This window comes from Vidua macroura, chromosome 9, assembly GCF_024509145.1.
Source record: "Vidua macroura isolate BioBank_ID:100142 chromosome 9, ASM2450914v1, whole genome shotgun sequence".
NCBI classification, from domain to species: Eukaryota; Metazoa; Chordata; class Aves; order Passeriformes; family Viduidae; genus Vidua; species Vidua macroura.
The window spans coordinates 32,101,905-32,114,246 of NC_071579.1; the positions used below are offsets into that span (position 1 = coordinate 32,101,905).

The 12,342-nt window shown below is 46.0% G+C and overlaps 1 protein-coding gene across 4 annotated transcripts in view; it reads right to left on the minus strand.

The window, feature by feature from the left end:
• The window catches only part of LRRC7 (leucine rich repeat containing 7), a 105,291-nt gene that overhangs the window by 15,531 nt on the left and 77,418 nt on the right, over positions 1–12,342 (minus strand). For all 4 annotated transcript variants that reach the window (XM_053985276.1, XM_053985274.1, XM_053985277.1 and 1 more), the window contains exons 14-18: positions 11,633–11,732; positions 9,801–9,925; positions 6,789–6,989; positions 1,151–1,262; positions 772–952 (exon numbers count right to left, since the gene is read on the minus strand). In XM_053985276.1, the coding sequence (XP_053841251.1) occupies positions 772–952; positions 1,151–1,262; positions 6,789–6,989; positions 9,801–9,925; positions 11,633–11,732 (719 nt within the window). The remainder of the gene's footprint in view (positions 1–771; positions 953–1,150; positions 1,263–6,788; positions 6,990–9,800; positions 9,926–11,632; positions 11,733–12,342) is intronic.

Consider the following 12,342-nt stretch of genomic DNA (forward strand, 5'->3'; position numbering starts at 1 on the left):
CACCGGGAGACCTCGGGGATTCTTAGCACGGAATATTCCCAGCTGGAAGGGCCCCCACAAGGATCACTGAGTCCAGGAATCCAACCTGCCCCCTCGGTGTTTTTAGCTACACTGAGCTACTCTCAAGCTGTTGGGAACTCCGTGGATGTCGTGCCACTGGCACGGGAATGGTGGCAGCAGGTTTCTGCCCCGGAGCACAGACTCTGCCAGGACACACACGGAGAAGCTAAGAAGTCACTCAAAGGCCTGGCTGGCTCCATGCTGTGTTCCCAGAAATCCCGCTGAACAGATTTTCCTGCTGTAAAAATAAGGGATGAGTGCAGCAGAAGGTTCCCCCCACTTTCTAACCAGAGACACCAGAGGCAGTTTTTGCCTGTTCCCATGCAGCTCTTTAACGGAGCAGAGCTGTGGAGGGAACAATGTGAGGGGATTTAGGGCAGGCACAGACAGGACAGGCTGGTCCTGGAATGTTTCCAGCACAGGTTATGGCTTTCCAAGAACCTTTTTGGAGGTCCGGGGCAGAGGGAGCTGGGACAGCAATAATGGGACACCGACAGCTGCAGCTCCACCTGCAGGAGCTTTAATGCCTGGAGATGGCACAGAGCTGAACCACCGGCTGTGGGATTATGGAATATGGAGGGCGGCCAGCTCTGCACGGCCAGCATGGGACAAAAACGTGGATTTTTAAACCCAAACGCCCCAACAGGGTCGCTCTGAGGGCCCAGAGAGGACAAAAGGGAAGCAGAAGCTGCGTCAGGAAAGATGTCACACCTGTTCCCCCACAAAGAGTTATTCACTGCTTCTTTAGCCGTGGTCTGCAGGGAGCCCATTTTTACGTGCGCGTTGGAGGACCCTGAGGAAGCCTGGGAAGGGGAATAGTCTGAGTAAGTGCCTGAGGAAACGCTGTTATTCAGACAATGGATCTTATCTGCTTCAGACTCATCTGTCGACTCTGAAACAAAACACAGCAAACGCTTTCAGGGGGCGGCACTTGGGAACGAAGCACCAGAAAGAAAAACACATTTTAAAGTTAAATCTATTGCTGTCTTGTATTGGGTTGTACTGATACGTGCACAAATGTCCCCGGGCTATGGTTTACAAGCACAGGGGGAACATCCCCATCACAAGGTTTCATCAAATCCATCAGTACCTTTCTTGTCTTTACCCAGCAGGACGAGTTTTGGGGGGTAGAGCGGCGTCTCGGGCATGGAAGGACGGAGCTCCCCTATCCTCATCTCGCTGCCAGGATGTCCAAAGGCATCCTGAGGGACACAACAAGGCAGAGTGAGCACAGGGAGCAGCAACACTTCAAACTGCAGCACACAAACAGCTCACAGCCTTCTCCTCGTGACCATTCGAACACCCCAAACCCACCACACGGGCAGTGCAGGAAGTTCTAATTTGTCAGCAGAAAGTTCTAATTAATCCTGCACAAATCCTCCTCAAAATTAGGGTGACGTGCTCGTTTATGGAATTGTGGACAAACCAAAGGGAACTTGCAAGATACATCAGGGCCGTGTAAACATTTCTGAGGAAGTCAAGGTCACCAGAAATGCTGCCAGCAGAAAGACACAAACACAAATTGAGTGTAAACAATTGGTATTTCAGGAGGGAGGACTCCTTGCTCAGTTATTTCTGGTGAGTCCTTCCAGAGATTCAGCTGTCCCTGGAGCTGTACTTAATTAAAATGGCTTTGCCTCTGAGGAGTTTGTGGCTAAATTAAAATTATTTGGATTTAATAAACTTCTGCCTGAGGGTTCAGCACACCTGACCTTCACATAGGCCCTGCAACAGGACATGTGCTGAAAATAACCCCAGTTAAACTGGGGGAGGAAAGTGGGACTCGTTCTTAGAAAGAGACATTTTAAATTAGGACAGTTAGGCCCCTAGGGTGGCTAGGAGGGAATGAAGGCACCAACGGGAATTTTGGGGCTTTTCTCATCCCTGCAGAAAGCTCAGAGATGAGGAGGATGAGTGTCCTGGGGAGACAGGGAGGGTCTCTGTACCTTGACTGGTTGTAAAGGTTCTCCAGTGAGTTTGGAGAGGGAAGGCAAGAGGGAGAGATGTAATAATTAGAGAAACAATTTAAACTGGAGTACCCAAACCAAATCCGCATAGCTAGAATGTTTAATGCTACAAGGTTTTAAAAGTTTTCTTGCTTTCACTTACAAGGAGGAAACTTTCAGAGGTTTACTGCCATTAAGCACTTTTTGTAGTGAAAGAGATTTGTAGAAGCATTTGCCGTGTGATTTATCCTCGGAGAATTTAATTCTGTTTACACCAGAGCTATTTCAAACCCTCTGTATCTGATGTTCTACTGGAGGCAGGGCCTTCCCAGAAGAGCCATCCTCAGTTTAACCAACGCCCTCAGGCCTAATTTGGCCACAAAAATCCCCTACAACGTTACAGGCTGGGGATGGTGTGGCTGGACAGTGCCCAGGCAGAAAGGGACCTGGGGGTGCTGCTCGACAGCCGGCTGGACGTGAGCCAGCAGTGTGCCCTGGTGGCCAGCGGCTCCTGGCCTGGATCAGGAATGGTGAGGCCAGCAGGAGCAGGGAGGTCATTCTCCCCCTGTGCTCAGCACTGGTGAGGGCACACCTCGAGGGCTGTGCCCAGCTCTGGCCCCTCAGTTTGGGAAGGACGTTGAGATGCTCGAGCGCATCCAGAGGAGGCAACGAGGCTGGAGAGGGGCTGGAACTCAAACCCTGTGAGGAACATTTGAAGGAGCTGGGGGTGCTCAGCCTGGAGAAGAGGAGGCTCAGGGGTGACCTCATTGCTCTCCACAGCTCCCTGAAGGGAGGTGCAGACAGGTGGGGTCGGTCTCTTCCACCGGGCAGCACTGACAGAACAAGAGGTCACAGCCTCGAGCTACGGCAGGGAAGGTACAGGTTGGGTATTAGGGAAAAAAAAAATTCACCGAAAGAATAATAAAGCACTGGAATTGTCTTCCCTGGGAGGTGGTGGGATCACCATCTCTGGGTGTGTTTAAAAAAAGACTGGACATGGCACTGGGTACTGTAGTCTGGTTGAGGTGTTGGGGCACAGGTTGGACTTGATGATCTTGGAGGTCTCTTCCAACCTCATCATTCTGTGACTCTGTGACTCTGTGACTCTGTGATTCTGTGACTCTGTGATTCTGTGATTCTGTGACTCTGTGACTCTGTGATTCTGTGACTCTGTGATTCTGTGATTCTGTGACTCTGTGATTCTGTGATTCTTCAGGCAGTTCCATGGTGATTCCCACATGGAGTGACCCAGCCCAGCCTTCCCTTCCCCATGCAGAGGATTTCCCTGCTGCTCCCCAGGTGCCCAGTGACCCCCACGGCCCTTTCCCAGTGCACTGGGACAAACTGGTGGGGGCCCAGTGCTGGGTGCAGAGCGGTGCAGAGGGTGAAGTTCTCCACCTGAGCAGCCCAGGTGTGCCTGTACCTCGGAGCTTTGGTCCCTGCCCGGGGCCTCCAGAGGTGATTTCGGGCTGTGCTCAGGGTCAGCCTGGGGGCTCTCGGGGGGTTCTTTGGATTCTTTAGCTTGGACCTGGAATCCCAATATTGTGCCATGAAGATTCCAGGAGTTTGAAGCTTAAACTGCTCCCCCCACCCCTTGCTGGAAGAGAGGAAGACCCAGCAGTTCCATTTTTGACAAGATGGTGAACTTCAGGTGCATGAAGTTCCCTATTTTATTGTATTTTCCTTTTCTTTTCATCCCCCAGCCCAGCTACCCAACAAAAACCAATGCACTTTTGAAAGAACCACTCTGGCATGAATATGTGAAATACACTGTAAAAACCCCAAATCATATTCCATTTAATCCCACTCTCTTTAAGAGGACCTTTTTCTTACAAACTGAAGAACAGAAAGGTCAGTAATAGGAAGAAAATTGCAAGGAGAAAAGGAAGAGATAAATGCAGTTGTGTTGAGTGGGTGCCTGGAGATTATTCCTCAGGATTTATTCCTCAGGATTTATTCCTCAGGATTAACTGGGGAAGGATGCAGGAAGAGGGCAGAGAACTGTGGTGAGGAGAAAATACCTGGTACAAACCATTAGAACAACTGGCAAGGGAAATATCACCAAATATTCGGGCTGAGGACACAAGAACATTAAATTATAATCCAGAGGGACAGAATGTTTGGAATGACCGGACTCCTGGAATCTGCCTGGAGCAGCCCAGGACGCTGGGAAGGGATGAGGCAGAGGAAATGTGGGATGTTCTCAATGCAAACCCATCAAGAACAGGAACTATAAAGACCTGACTTGCTGATCTTGATATTCCTCCTTGTTTCTCATGGAAAGGCAGCACAACTCCCTGAATAATCCCAGACTCCTCTTTGGCCAAAACTCACATCTTCCAGAAAGAATTAGAATGATGAAGAGGTTTGTTTTAATTGATGATTAATCAAGATATTGTTTGCTTATTGTGAATGGAGGTGAAGGATGGTGCAGTGGATTTGACATGCAGCTCCTCGTTCCAGATGCTCCCTTTCATTATTTAGAAACAGTTTCTGAAGAGAAACATGCAAATTAATTGCAGGAAAAGGCAAAAGAGATCAGAAACCAGCTTATCTGAGGATGAAAAGTGAGCACTGCACCTGAAATTCAATTACCTGGGATCTGAAAGTGCCTTCAGCCTTTAGCTGCATCACAACACACCTGCAATTTCAAAGTGCACTTTAACTCGAGGCTTGAGTTTGTCTGCTAATTATCTGCAAAGCAAATGGAGCTTAATTATGTTTTATTTAATGGGTTACAACTGAAATCAGGCCAGTATTGTTCACAAATCCATTCACCCTCTGCCTACACTTCCCGTGTGTTTTATCCTGGTGCAGGAAGCCAAGGAGAGGGAAATGGATCTGCACCCCCCTGATTAGAGCTAAAAACCCCTCCTAATGCCTGGGAAGGACAAGATCATCCCTTCCCTTCTCTTCAGCTGCTGGAATAGTTGCAGTACCACTCTTGACTCCGTTCCAGGGAAATGAAAACCTGGAAAAGTCCCCCCATCTCCACCATGACAGCACAGGAGATGAAACCTCATCTATTGGCACTTGGGAAGAGGGGGAGCTCCCAGCTCTGCTGCGGGAGGGAGCTGCACTCCCATTATTTAGTGGCACTTCAGGAGTCACCCCGGGCTCTGGCTGCAGCAGCTCAGCTCTCCCTGCAGAGCTCTCTGAGGTTCCTGCATCCGCACACCCGCAGGGATGTCTCCCCAGCAGCATCCCGTGTTTGTGGTGTCACTGCCACCTCCTCCTCCCTTCAGGTGCATTCCCTGGCTCTGCCAGCTCCCAGGGCCCTGCTGGGGCTCAGCTCACTGGGATGGCCGTGTTTTCATTGACAAAATGAACATTATTTTAACAAATAGTAACAAACCACCGATTTCTGGAGGCCACATCACCGGCCACAGCCACGGGACCAAACACCTAAAACCTCTGCCAGGCCACGTGGATCAAATCCCAGATGGAAACACGTAGGGATAGTAAAAACCCACAGAAAGCTGTTGAGAATATTCAAGTTCAAATGATAGCTAATACAAAATAAATTCTGTATATTCAGCAACAAGAGCAGAATGTCAAGACTCGTGGCCTGAGTCACCAGCTGGTGCAAGGACCAGATTTACACAGTGAGAATTTAATGAGTAAAAGGGAATAATGGTGGAATTGAAGATTTCAGATTTAGATGGAAACATGAGTGATTTAACTGAACTATTTTAGTTGAAATTAAATATTTAACTTCAATATTTTAGTCCTAATTGAAATCGTGCCTAGAGTTGAAGTCTTTCTGAAGCCAGCTCGAGGAGAAAATTTTGGGGGGTTATTTTTTTAAGGAATGAAAATGTTTGACTGCAAATAAGACACAGCACTGAGAGAGCAGCTACAGCTGAATGTGTAATATTTGTGCCAAAGACGTGGAAATCTGAGGGAGAACAATTCCTGCACACAGGACTGACCACAGACAGGGGGTATTTCAAGGGTATTCCTGTTTCAAGGACAAGGAGTTTATTACAACGTTCAGATAACAAAGGAGTGAAAAAGAAGGAAAATGTTTCTCCTCATTTATTTCTTTTTAGCATTAAAGCTTTGCAAGGACCTTCAGGAATGCTGGCATTCCTGCAAGACCTCTCCAAGCTTCTCAGCTCCCATGGGAAGGGATTCCCCTCGTTTGGTGGGGTAGATGAGACCAAGCTCCAGCAGGACTGCAGGATTTAGGAATTCACCTTTTGGGGATTAATCCTGGGGTAGGATTTGTCCCTGTGCTTGGCAAACACTCCAGGAAGAGCTGGATTCTGCAGCTCACAGCATCCAGGGCTGCTCCCTGCACTGGAAGGAGCTCTCCTGATGCCTTCATTAACTCTGGGCAGGGTTAATTGGATTCCTGCTCCTGGCAGCAATCCCAAGGGCAGAACCTCCTGGCACACGGACCCGAGGAGTCCTGAACAGATGAAATGGGATGGAAATGGTGCCTGGGCCCATCCTCCTGTCACATGCCAACCTCACACCCTTGAAATGGAACAGAGTGCTGGGAGAAATCCACAGCAAAACTCCCATCCAGGGAGATTTCAACCCAAAAATCCAGCAGCACTGGGAAAAAACAGCAACTCAGCCTAAAACTGGACAGAACTCAGCAGCTCAGTCTAAACCTGAATGCAACCCAGCAACTCAACATGAAACTTCACAGGAGGAACGAGGAACACTCGGGTCTGATGTTCCCGGAGGATCAAAACATCCTCTGGGGCTTCAAGACCCTGAAAAAAAGAAGAGTCTGGAATTCTGGGGAGGAGCAAGGGTCCTTCACAGTACCTCCACGGAGATCTCCTTGGGGGTCAGGGGCCACTTGTGCTCGTACTTGTCCTTGCCCGTGGGGTCGGTGTTGGCGGCCGGGGCCGAGTTCTCGGGCCGCACGCCCAGGCTGGGTTTGCTCACCAGGTTCTGCACAGATTTCACCATGTTCTTCAGATCCTCGGGGTACGGCGTGGGGTAACGTTTGAGGTTTATCTCAACCTGAGCAGCCGGGAAACGAGGAGGTACGGTTAGGAATGGAAGCAGAAGTACGGGATGGAAACAGCGCAGAGGAAAGCCCGGCTACAGGTCTGGGCTGAGGGCGCTTTCCTCGAGGTTTGGGTGCTCTGGTTGGGGAGTTTGAGGAGTTTAAGGATTGAAATTTGATCATTCCCTCTTCGTCAGCATCCCAGGGCCATAAAATAAAGGATGGAATGGTTCCCTGCAAGCCCATCTCTCCCCTTGGGAGGGTGTTGGTAGCTCTGCCGACACATCCCATCGCGCCTTCCCAAACAATCCTGCTGCAAATGCAGAATTAATTCAGCCACGCTCCGTGTACTCAATTAATGTGAATTATGGATGGCAGCTGAGAGCAGGATCTGATCCTCTGGGAGCCACTGGCTCCTGGAGATGGATGATGCTCACACACAGCCGGGTGTCTGTGGCTCTTTTCTGGCACAGGAGAACAGACCCAGAGCTCTCCAGGGACCCCCCAAGCCCTGACTGAGCTTTTGCTGAGTGTCAGAACCACAGATTTCCTGGAAAACACCACTAATCTGAACTTCCCAACTTTCCCAGAGCGTGTCAGGGTGATGAGGCTGGGAAAGTTCAAATTCCTGCTGGTGGTAAAGGATCTGGAATTGAGCACACGGCAGCTTTTACCTCGTGGTGTAGGTGAGCTGATTTGATTAGCTCCCTGCATTCAAATTCCCAGCGAGTAGGAAAAACACACTTTTAGATTTAGCTGAAAATGGTCTGTCCACAGGAATATTTCAGAGGCAAAAGCATGATTGATTTGGTAAATAAAACCATGTCAAGTGCTGGCATCCAGATCCGAACCAGGGGAGAGCAAACGTCACGGGGTAGAACAGAAAATGTTAAAATCTGCGAGTGGGATGCCACTTTTAATAAAGAATTCCAACAGAAAAAGACAGATCAAGTCTGGAAAGCAGCACTAAAAGCCCTGCTTCAATTATGGTTGAATGAAATTGTGCTCAGGAGGGGCCTAATGAGGCACTTGGTGTCTCCCAGAGCTCAGGCTTGAGGGCAAGGCACAGAGCAAATCCTCAGGAATCAGCCAGGGAGAGGGAACTGGAGGCTGGGATGAGACTCCCAACCCCAAACTGGGATTTCAGAGGAGTTGCCCCTTCCTGGGAGTATTAATTTTCATTAATATCAAACAGCCAAACTCCTGCAGCCCTGGTGGGGGACAGCAGTGGGATGCAGACCTTTCCCTCACTGATCCACATTCACCATCCCAGAGGGAATCTACTCCCTGCCAATCCCATTCCAGGGCTACATCAAAAGCAGCCTGACCCCGAAGAGAGAATTTTCAGAAGTTCAAAATCCTTGATGGAAATAAAGCCATTGAACAATCCCAATTATCAAATCTATTTTAGCATCTGTCTGGCTGAAAGTTCAGTTTGATGAGAGATAAAAAGTGAAAACTTCTTCTGCTGTTATGAAATGCTGCAGTGTTGGTGGTTACTGCCTGTTGGGAATTTATGTTTATTTAAATTTATCCCTTAAAGCTCTGGTGAAACTGCTAAAAATGTTCATGTTGAAACCTCCAGCCGTGTCACCCCCAGGGAAAATTCTGATAAAAGTTGTGGAACAACAGAGAACTTTCCCAGATGCTGTTTTCTATGCATGACCCATAAACCTGCAATTCATCAAGGGTAAAATTCCACTTCAATTTATTTATTGTGAGGTGCAGGCTGCTTTTGGCTTCATTTTCTGTTCCACTAAAGCAGAAGAGTCCATTAGCTCTGGGCACAGGAGCTGGAGAGAAATTCCCAGCTGGGAAAAATATTGGAAAGAAAAATCAAGAATTTCCACCAAGTTTTCAATGGGGTGTTAAAACGCTATTGACGAGAGAACTGTTAATTTGAGAAGTAAAATCCGATTTAAACCTCCTCAGATGATTTTATCTCTGACCCTACATTTTACCCTGGGTTTTCTACCACGGTTAGAAGTCTGCAGGGTTAAGTGTGGGATAATTCCTTGCTATTATCCAAAAAAGAGACATTTCCATGCCATGTAAAGGCTGACAGGTTTCAGAATATCCTCCTGACAGCGCAGCTGATTGAGGGATTGGTGGAGATCTCTGCAATGACATTAATTCCATGGAACTGGGGGAGGAAGTTCGTGCTTTGAACTTGATTTTTCACAGGTGATGCCCTTTCCATGAGGCTGCAAAGCCCTTGCTGCCTTCTGCTTTGAGAGGAATATGGGATCCCCTGTGGGATTCAAATATTCCTGAAAAAGCAGTGGTTGGACAGTAATTCTGTAGAAATTAATATACTATAATATAATAAATATACTATAATATAATTAATACAATATAATATACTATAATATACTATAATATACTATAATATACTATAATATACTATACTATACTATACTATAATATAATATAATATAATATAATATAATATAATATAATATAATATAATATCTGTAAATTATATATATAATTTTTATATAATTAACATATATCTTATATTTAACATACAAGTTATATATAATTAACATATAATTATAATTAATTCACATATAATTATATATGAACACAATTAATTATATAGTAAAATAATTAATAACTAATAACTAATAACTAATATATAATTAATGATATGATTTATTATCTACAATCTGTAAATAAAAAAGTTGGACAGCAATTCTGTCTCAGTTCCCTTTGGGACAGAGCAGGAATCTGACATTCAAACACAAACCCAGCTCAATCCAAGACCCACATGTTGAACCCTGCCCACAACACGTGAATCCCAGAATAAATCCAGCAGTACTCACCTTGACTTTCCCTGGATTCTCCTCCTCTTCCTTCTTGTCCTCGAATTCAAAGGCCACAGTCATTCTCTGCTGCCTCTGCTCCTCCCACAGCGTGGGGTTAAAGCTGTCACTGTCAGACTGGAAATCTGCAGGGGTTGGAAAGGGAGGTGGGAATGACCCAAACGGATTTTCCTTGTTGGTCACCTGGGTGATTGTTTGAAAACTCCCGGGGGAACTGAGAAACCACTCCAGGCTTGTGAATAAAAGTGGGATGAGAGTGGTGGGAAGCACCACCAGGGCTTGGGGCAGCTCTGGAGAGAGGGGCAGTGTGAAAATGTGAATTTAGTGGAGGAAAGCCTCAATCCAGCCAAGTTTGGGAGCCCCGAGCCCCCACGCCATGGAACTGCACATCCCCAGCAATTCCCGGTGTGCACACCCAGAGCTGGGCTCACACTGCTCCTGCAAAGCCTCTCTGAAAATAAAAGGGGTTCAGGAAATGTCAGGGTGAAAGTGTCAATCAGAGAATGTCAGCCTGAAATTGTAAAACAGGAAATGTCAGTGTGAAAATGGTAAATCAGAAAATGTCAGTCTGAAATTGTAAAACAGAAAATGTCAATGTGAAAATGTGAATCAGAAAACGTCAGTCTGAAATTGTGAAACAGAAAATGTCAATGTGAAAATGGTAAATCAGAAAATGCAGTCCGAAATTGTAGATCAGAAAATGTCAGCCTGAAAGTGTAAATCTGAAAGTGTAACTGAGAAAATGTCAATGTGAAAATGTCAGTCTGAAATTTTAAAACAGGAAATGTCAATGTGAAAATGGTAAATCAGAAAATGCAGTCCGAAATTGTAGATCAGAAAATCTGTCAGTCTGAAAATGTGAATCAGAAAATGTCAATGTGAAAACGTAAATCAGAGAATGTCAGTCTGAAATTGTGAAACAGAAAATGTCAATGTGAAAATGTGAATCAGAAAACGTCAGTCTGAAAGCATAAATCACAAAACGTCAGTCTGAAAATGTCAGACTGGAAGTGTAAATCTGAAAGTGTAACTCAGAAAATGTCAGTGGGAAATTGTAAATCAGAAAATGTCAATCTGAAAGTGTCAATCAGAAAATGTCAGTCTGAAAGTATAAATCTGAAATTGTAAATCACAAAACGTCAGTCTGAAAATGTGAATCAGAAAATGTCAGCCTGAAAGTGTAACTGAGAAAATGTCAATGTGAAAATGTCAGTCTGAAATTGTAAATCAGAAAATGTCATTGTGAAAACATAAATCAGTAAATCTGAAAGTGTAACTCAGAAAATGTCAGTGTGAAAATGTGAATCAGCACATGTCAGTCTGAAAGTGTAAATCTGAAAGTGTAACTCAGAAAAAGTCAATGTGAAAATGTCAGTCTGAAAGTGTCAATCAGAAGATGTCAGTGTGAAATTGTAAATCAGAGAATGTCAGTCTGAAATTGTGAATCAGAGAATGTCAGTCTGAAATTGTGAATCAGAAAATGTCAATGTGAAAATATGAATCAGAAAACGTCAGTCTGAAATTGTAAAACAGAAAATGTCAACGTGAAAATGGTAAATCAGAAAATGTCAGTCTGAAATTGTAAATCAGAAAATGTCAATGTGAAAATGTGAATCAGAGAATGTCAGTCTGAAATTGTGAAACAGAAAATGTCAATGTGAAAATGTCAGACTGGAAGCGTAAATCAGAGAACGTCAGTCTGACAGCCTGGGGATCCCAGGGTTCCTCCACGTGGGCCAAACCAGGGACGTCCCCGCGGCCTTGGGATGCAGTGGGGCAGGGCTGAGCCCTCCTGGCCCTGCCCTCCCCGAGAAGGAGCTGCTGGGCTGTACCTTCATCGCTGCGGGGCTGCTGGGGGAACATGTAGTTGGTGAGCACGCGCTGCTTGGTCTCGGGGTGCGCCTCGGTCTGCAGCGGGATCAGAGCCTTGGACTGCGGGGAATGGGATAACAACAACAAATAAATAAAATAAAATAAAATAAAATAAAATAAAATAAAATAAAATAATAAAATAATAATAATAATAATAATAATAATAATAGACAATAGAATGGGAACACGTCCATTCATTCCAGGTGTCGCTGCTGAGGCAGGGATGGGGATAAAATGACCCCAAGTTCAGAAGGCAAAGAATGATCCGTTTATTCAAAAGCACTTCTCTCCTTTATAGAGAACATCGTGAGCATTAATTCCATTGGTCTTAAAGTAAAAACATTTCACTGATTGGCACACTGGGCTCAGGTCAGTGTGGTAGAACACATCTATAAACAATGTGAATGGAAAGAGAAGTAATAGATAATTTACATTCCTCTCAGACTTTTTCTCAGGCTTAGCCTGGTAGAAATCTCTCTCCTTTTCTCTCTGCCTGAACTGAGAATCTCCACATCCTGGCAGCTGGGCAGGATCCAGCTTTCCCTGCGCAGGGAGCACCAGGCTGGCTGCAGCTGTGCAGCAGCACAAACTCCCGGGGGGCTGCAGGAGCGCGCAGCCCCCCCGTGCCTCCCCTGACTCCTGCAATTCCTGGCATTCCCAGCAGAACGGG